This window comes from Nerophis lumbriciformis, linkage group LG02, assembly GCF_033978685.3.
Source record: "Nerophis lumbriciformis linkage group LG02, RoL_Nlum_v2.1, whole genome shotgun sequence".
NCBI classification, from domain to species: Eukaryota; Metazoa; Chordata; class Actinopteri; order Syngnathiformes; family Syngnathidae; genus Nerophis; species Nerophis lumbriciformis.
The window spans coordinates 33,230,042-33,238,901 of NC_084549.2; the positions used below are offsets into that span (position 1 = coordinate 33,230,042).

The 8,860-nt window shown below is 38.8% G+C and overlaps 1 protein-coding gene across 4 annotated transcripts in view; it reads left to right on the forward strand.

Moving 5' to 3' along the window:
- Positions 1-6,619, forward strand: part of LOC133606914 (serum response factor-like) — a 65,375-nt gene extending 58,756 nt beyond the window's left edge. For 3 of the 4 annotated variants that reach the window (XM_061961350.2, XM_061961376.2, XM_061961359.2), the window contains 3 exons: positions 586-783; positions 855-931; positions 6,193-6,619. In XM_061961350.2, the coding sequence (XP_061817334.1) occupies positions 586-783; positions 855-931; positions 6,193-6,288 (371 nt within the window). In that variant the 3' untranslated portion in view covers positions 6,289-6,619. Of the gene's footprint in view, positions 1-585; positions 784-854; positions 957-6,192 lie in introns of all 4 variants that reach the window. The other variant, XM_061961368.2, reaches the window with a different exon arrangement.
- The last annotated feature ends 2,241 nt before the right edge of the window (positions 6,620-8,860 follow it).

The following is an 8,860-nucleotide window of genomic DNA, read 5'->3' on the forward strand; positions in this document are numbered from 1 at the left end:
TATATAATATTGTTTTCAGTTATTTCACCTTTTTTTGTTAAGTACATAACCCCAAATGTGTTCATTCATAGTTTTGATGCCTTCAGTGACAATCTACAATGTAAATAGTCATGAAAATAAAGAAAACGCATTGAATGAGAAGGTGTGTCCAAACTTTTGGCATGTACCGTATATTTAATAATGTATCAATAACAACAAAACAGTAGATCTGCAAATAGTGTAGTTATGTTGATGACATGTTTTATTTAAACAATATGTAATGAATTCTCAAAGTACTGTATTAATGTATTAAAACCATGACACAGAAGTTAAAATCTGCAGTTTGACAAACAATGTGATAACATGAATGCAGCTGAGATAGGCTCCAGCACCGCCCGAGACCCTGAAAGGGACAAGCGGTAGAAAATGGATAGATGGGATGAATACAAAATATTTTGTCAAATTAAGTTTTGTTGTCACAAACTGAAGTAGATGTTTTATAAAATATGATCATCTTAAAGATGATGATCGCCATCTGCAGGTGAGCGTATGCACACTGGTCGTGTCTTTATGACCGTCTCCGTCTCCGTCCCCGTCCCCTTGCAGCAACAGTCAGTCTCCCAGCAACCATCGTCACCTCAACAGTGCCCACATCAGTGGCGGGTCACATGATGTACCCCAGTCCCCACACGCTCATGTACGCCTCCACGCCCGGGCTGGCCGACGGGGGGCTCGCCGTGCTCAACGCCTTCTCCCAGGGCACGTCGGCCATGCAGGTGTCTCACGCACAAGCTCAGGACGCAGGTAAAACGCAACACTGGGTGTGTTTGACTGTGCTTGATTACACCTGAAGACGTCTCGCTCCTTCCTCACAGGCGCCGTCCCGCAGGTGTTCCTCACGGCGCCTCCAGGCACCGTGCAGATCCCCGTTTCAGCGGTGCAGCTTCACCCAGTACGGCAAGATCTGCATTTTACAAGTGAAACTCTCATTTCCTCTGCAACCAGCATGTCGACCATCTTGTCACCGCTAATTGAGCACTGAGCGTGTCAGCTGTGGTCGCTTTGTGTGATTAAGGACCAGCGGCAAAACACACCTGAACTCAACTAAACACACACCTGTAGCACTGCATGCATGGCACTTTCACCTGTTTTGCCCCCTTACCATCAACATAATGACACCACTAATATTAGCAATGTAGTCATAATAATAATAATACAATAATGCAGTAGTAATAATAATACAGTAATGATAATATTATAACAATAATAGTGATGATAAAATAGCAATAATCTAATACTCGTGATAATAATGATGCAATAATATGATACAGTAGTAACAATAAAACTCTAATAGTATATTGCAGTAGTAATAATAATACCATAATGATAATACAGTAATAATAATAGTAATAACAATAATAACATCAATGATTATGACAATAATAATACAGTAATAACAGTACAAAAGCAATAATAATAATACGATAATGGGGATGGCGTGGCGCGGTTGGGAGCGTGGCCGTGCTAGCAACCTGAGGGTTCCTGGTTCGATCCCCAGCTTCTACCAGCCGAGTCAAGTCCATTGTGTCCTTGAGCAAGACACTTCACCCTTGCTCCTGATGGGTCGTGGTTAGGGCCTTGCATGGCAGCTCCCGCCATCAGTGTGTGAATGTGTGTGTGAATGGGTGAATGTGGAAATAGTGTCAAAGCGCTTTGAGTACCTTGAAAGTAGAAAAGCGCTATACAAGTACCGTATTTTTCGGACTATAAGTCGCAGTTTTTTTCATAGTTTGGCCGGGGGTGCGACTTATACTCAGGAGCGACTTATGTGTGAAATTATTAACACATTACCGTAAAATATCAAATAATATTATTTAGCTCATTCACGTAAGAGACTAGACGTATAAGATTTCATGGGATTTAGCGATTAGGAGTGACAGATTGTTTGGTAAACGTATAGCATGTTCTATATGTTATAGTTATTTTAATGACTCTTACCATAATATGTTACGTTAACATACCAGGCACGTTCTCAGTTGGTTATTTATGCGTACACTTATTCAGCCTGTTGTTCACTATTCTTTGTTTATTTTAAATTGCCTTTCAAATGTCTATTCTTGGTGTTGGGTTTTATCAAATAAATTTCCCCCAAAAATGCGACTTATACTCCAGTGCGACTTATATATGTTTTTTTCTTCTTTATTAGGCATTTTCGGCCGGTGCGACTTATACTCCGAAAAATACGGTATAACCCATTTACCATTTACCATAATAATAATACAACAATAATAATAATAATAATAATGGACTAGATTTTATATCGCGCTTTTCTATTATCAGATACTCAAAGCGCTCACAGAGAAGTGGGAACCCATCATTCATTCACACCTGGTGGTGGTAAGCTACATTTGTAGCCACAGCTGCCCTGGGGTAGACTGCTGGCGGAAGCGAGGCTGCCAATTTGCGCTTACGGCCCCTCCGACCACCATCTATCATTCATTCACCAGTGTGAGCGGCACCGGGGGCAAGGGTGAAGTGTCCTGCCCAAGGACACAACGGCAGCGATTTGGATGTCAAGAGGCGGGGAGCGAACCTGCAACTCTCAGGTTTCTGGCACGGCTGCTCTACCCACTACGCCATACCGCCCCTAAAGTAATACAGTAATAATAATGATAGTTAAATAATAATAATACTATTTCAACACTCACATACACTGCGGTGGCCTCTGCGGTGCTCCTTGCCATTGTCTGTAAGGGGTACAGGGCCAGAGACTGGAACAGACCCAACAGAGCAACAGAGCTGCCAAGCCTCACACTTAGAGCGTGACAGTCACGCAGTTTAACTCATTCTCACGCCACACGCCACACTTGACATTTCTCACGCTTATATTCCCCCATTCACTACTCTAAAAGTGTTTTCTTCATAACAATAAACTTTGGTCCTCACAGCTTGCTGTAGTTTGATTAACTCTGATTGACTGACCGAGATACCCAATCCATCAGTCCTTTGTGCCTAAATCTAACCAACCACAGAAGGCATCACGCAATATAAACCAATCAGAAGCAACGTATCTTCCACACACACCTCAGCACAGTGTTGCCAACTAGGTGACATTCTCACTAAATCTAGTATCTCTCCAACTCCTCCTCGTGACTTTCTTTCTCAAAAGCGACTAGCGACAAACCTAGCGACTTTTTTTTTGAATGTTTTGGTGACATGAAAGTATGTCCAATGTCCAATGTGTAATATCCTCAACGTACAAGCGGTGCTGTCGTGGGTGTTTCCTCACAGGCTGTCTGCTCTTGGACAGCTTGTACTGAAAACACATTTTGTTGTGCTTTCAAATGCAACGACAATAAAGTTGCATTGCACTGCAGTCGGAGCAGAGCGTAGACGCACACCCACTCTGTGTGAAGCTGCCACTGCTTCTGCCTTGGTTTACAGTGTGAGATACAAATATTTCATCACTGTCACGATGCAAATAAAGACAAACCCTTTGTTCATGTTAATGAGCCAGTCAATAGATTTGGTTCGTTCGTGTATATCACAACCCTTCAGTCTTTTGATCAAATTTGATGATCTAACATTTAACAATGTAGAATATAGTAAAGTACCATATTTTTCAGACTATAAGTCGCTCCGGAGTATAAGTCGCACCGGCCGAAAATGCATAATAAAGAAGTAAAAAACATATAAGTCGCACTAGAGTATAAGTCGCATTTTTGGGGGAAATTTATTTGATAAAACCCAACACCAAGAATAGACATTTGAAAGGCAATTTAAAATAAATAAAGAATAGTGAACAACAGGCTGAATAAGTGTACGTTATATGACTCATAAATAACCAACTGAGAACGTGCCTGGTATGTTAACGTAACATATTATGGTAAGAGTCATTCAAATAACTATAACATATAGAACATGCTATACGTTTACCAAACAAAGGGGGGGCGGTATAGCTCGGTTGGTAGAGTGGCCGTGCCAGCAACTCGAGGGTTGCAGGTTCGATCCCCGCTTCTGCCATCCTAGTCACTGCCGTTGTGTCCTTGGGCAAGACACTTTACCCACCTGCTCCCAGTGCCACCCACACTGGTTTAAAAATGTAACTTAGAAATTGGGTTTCACTATGTAAAGCGCTTTGAGTCACGAGAGAAAAGCGCTATATAAATATAATTCACTTCACTTCACAATCTGTCACTCCTAATCGCTAAATCCCATGAAATCTTATACGTCTAGTCTCTTACGTGAATGAGCTAAATAATATTATTTGATATTTTACGGTAATGTGTTAATCATTTCACACATAAGTCGCTCCTGAGTATAAGTTGCACCCAAACTATGAAAAAACTGCGACTTATAGTCCGAAAAATAGAGTACAACTAAACTAAGAATCAACAGAAGAAAATTAATTTTCAATTCTAATCATGAATTTCGTTTTTTACCTCAATGTTTATGTCTCCCACTACGTTATTCCTCTCCTGCAGCGTCCATTGTCTTCAAATATGCAAATGAGCCAATGATGTCATCTATCAGCTTCTAGCAACTTTTATGACAGTGAAAAGCAACTTTCCTTACTGTGGAGTTGGCAACACTGCCTCCACGCCTACTCTAAAACCCACTCAACATTCTCCTGCCTGCTAGAAGACCGCTTAGACCCACTAAAGCAGTGTTCCTTCAAATTTTACATTTCTAGTTCTTATTCTTAAACAAATTATGGTCCATTTGGTTCAATTTGTACCCTGTCAAAGTTACAGACCTTGTAAGGGAGTCCCTGGAAGATGAGGAGCGATCAGAAGAGATTGAGGACAGTGTAGAAGAGATACAAACTGAGAACACAGATGCAGAGGATGAGACCGTGGAAATTATTTTCATTTCTAATTTGTAGTTAATTAACACGAGCATTAGAAGGCCACAGTGCAGGGAGAGCTGCTGGAGGTGAGGACATCAGTCCTAAGTGTAAATCCTCGTTAAAACATTTTTTTCCCCGCTTAAGTCTCACTCTTGTCATTTTCTGAAACTTGGCAGCCCTGGAGCAGCCGACTCTGTCCTAGGCTGCCCACTAGCTTGCAGCCAGTCAGCGGTCCGCGCGGATGAGCGAGAATCCTTCCAGGGAGACTGAAGTGTCCGATATGTACTCATCAAGCCAGGGCTCCGTGAAGCGAGTTGATCTTGAAGCTCAACGCTTCTTCCGCACCTCCTCCGGTCTCTACTCGCGAACTCCGGTGTGGCAGAGAGCTAGCAGCTTTTCTTTGTTGCTCCCCCGAGGCAGAGCCAAAAGATTTTTCTGGAAAAAAAGCACCAAAAAGCACCGCAGAAGTCACTTAAGTGCCACCCCTTGTTGCGCAGTCTCGAAGGGGCCCGGACCAAAAGGTGAAAAACACAGGAAAACAAGAAGGAAACACACGAGTAAAGAAGCTCCTGCAACCAGCAGCCGCTACAGTGGCGCCAAAAAAAAGTGATAATAACAATAATATTAATATGATAATACCAAAAATGATAGTGCTGCTCCTAGTAATAATAATACTAATAATTATAATATAGTATTGATAATAGTAATAGCTCTAGTATTGTATAATAATACAAATAATACCAAACAATAATAATAATAATGCATCAAACAAACTTTCCTATGCTCTGCATACATTTTGAATACATGTTTGCACTCCTACAAGAGTCCTATAGATATTGGGGGAAAAAGGCAAACATTTTCTAAATTTACAGCCAAGCATTTAATATCCATTTTCTACTCATTGGGAAACCTTTCATACTTGCATGGTTCTTTAATGATAGTTTTAGTGGAGTCTTTACTGGAAGGGACTATGCACAGAGACATGACAATATGTTCTGCACCAGATTACAACTAAACTGCCAGTTTCCATCCCAAGTCCTTGGTTACATGATTTTAGCAATCTATTGTTGTAATTTGATTGCATGTTCATTGTACATTTTATTCCTTACTGTTGTCATTTGCAGAATAAAACGTCTGATCGCACAGTATTTGATGACTTGGACTTAAATAGTTGGTTCAGTCATTTAGTGAAATGACGACCCCAAAGGGAATAAGCGGTAGAAAATGGATGGATGGACTACAGCCAAAATGTTTTTATTTAGTCCAAGTCATTCATATTTCAGTGAGTTTATGCTGATTGCTAATTGGCTGTTGTGCTCACCTGAAAGCCCCGCCCCTTACTGATGTCTCTGGTTGTGTTTCAGATGGTGATTGGCCCACAGAGCGGCAGCAGCGCTAGCCTGACCGAGCTTCAGGTGGTCAACTTGGACGCGGCACAAAACTCCAAAAGTGACTGCTAAGATTTTTCTTTCATTGACTGTCCGCCATATTTTTTATTTATTTATGATGCCTTCCTACACCACACTTCTTCTCAATGTGACCTTACCTACAAACACACAATCAACGGCCTGTGTGTGAGTGTGTGTGTTGACTCCTTTTACAGAATGTGTGTTTGTGTGTATATATGTACATATAAATGTATATGCATATATGTATATATATGTGAATGTGTATATATGTATCTATATGTGTATATACCTATGCATATGTGTACATATACGTGTGTGTATATATATACGTGTATATATACATATACACATTTATGTATATATATATATACATATTCATATACATGTGTATATGTGTGTGTGTGTGTGTATATATATATATATATATATATATATATATATATATATATATATCAGTGACGTGCGGTGAGGTTCATGGCTGGTGAGGCACTGACTTTATCACAGTCAGATTTACAAACATATGAACCCTAAAGAGTATCTTATTCACCATTTGATTGGCAGCAGTTAACGGGTTATGTTTAAAAGCTCATACCAGCATTCTTCCCTGCTTGGCACTCAGCATCAAGGGTTGGAATTGGGGGTTAAATCACCAAAAATGATACCCGGGCGCGGCACCACTGCTGCCCACTGCTCCCCTCACCTCCCAGGGGGTGAACAAGGGGATGGGTCAAATGCAGAGGATAAATTTCACCACACCTAGTGTGTGTGACAATCATTGGTACTTTAACTTAACTTTAACTTTACACATACAAACTGTAGCACACAAAAAAAGCACATTTAATAAAAAAAAAACGTTATTATGGTCTTACCTTTACTTATAAATGAAGTCCATGCGCAGCTCCTTTTGAACAAAAGCATAGATAACTTGTTTATAGAAGTCTTCCTTATCTTTCTTCAGTTTTAAAAGTCTCTCTGTCTCGATGGAGATCTTCCTTTAAGTATTACCTCCTGCTTCGATTGAAAGTCCAGTTTAGAAAACTGTTTTATTTTAGATATGTAATCCTCCATGTTAAAAGTTCAGGCAAGAGTAAAAAATAAACGATCGCTGCTAACTGTTGCTGCTTGTTGTCACTTCTTCTGCAGCCGAGTAGTCGCAAGAATGATCTCTGGGATTACTACCGCCCTCCACCACCAGGAGGCGGGATTACTGCGAGCCTCACCCAGTGCGTCTTTTGCAGTCGTTTTATGATTGCTCAGCACAAGAAATACGTTACACACATAGAGTTGTTGACAAAATACACTGTACATTATATACCTCAGCTAACTAAACTATGGAAATGTATAATATAGTTCATATAGCAATACGGTCTCACTGCACAACAGGCCAGCAGTTAGCCGAGTCATTGTGCAATCCATGGTGAGGCTCAACTCAGTGACGTGCCTCAACTGGCTGCTGATCACCACACCGTCTCTTCTCAGTATTTGAACGGCAAATGTGAAAATTCAGCGATTTTGAATAAAAATAATCTAAAACTGGTGAAGTTAAATGGAAAATAACTCTATAGTATAATCACTGGATACATATAACAATTTAATTTTTTTTTTTTCTTTTTACATTTTTTTTCTTTCCATGATGGCACGTGAGGCCCCGCCTCCCCTGACTGCACGTCACTGATATATATATATATATATATATATATATATATATATATATACACACACACGTATGCATATATGTTGTGTGTGTGTGTATATATATATATATATATATATGCATACACATATTTATGCATATATGCTTATGTGTATATATATATATATATATATATATATATGCATACACATGTATGCATATATGTTTGTGTATATATATGTACACGGTGTATATATATATATACACACACACATATATGTATATATATATATATATATATATATATATATATATATATATGAATGTGTATATGTATACCATATACATATATATACACATAAACATATGCATACATATGTATGTATATATGTGTATATGTATATATGCGTGTGTGGGTGTATGTATATATGTATGTACTCATATATATTTATTCATGTATGTAAGTGTGTATATTACGTGTCTGTATGTATATATATATATATATGTATGTATGTATGTATATATATATATATATATATATATGTATATGTATATAAATATATATATATGTATATATATATATATATATATATATATATACATACACACATTCATGCATACATACTGTACATATATATTTGCAAATGCATAGGAATTATATCACTCTCCATGTCATGAGAATTATATTGTCTATGTGGTGAGATTTTTGTGTGCTTGTGCCTTTTTTCTGTTTGCTTTAGTTTGGAAGATGGACAAGTTGGGTGTCACTAAATGTGTGTCACACCTGCCAAAGAGACATTTGTCTGAATGTACACATGAGTTTTGCTAATGTATATAGTTTGTTTTTTAAAGAAGACAATGCATATTTTTAGCCTGCTTTAGCATTGGCGTGTGGTTGTTTTGTATTTTGTGCTTTTGTATGATCTTGATCATGACACATGAAGTGTTTTATTGACATGACTAATGGGACATGATGGACTTATGTTATAC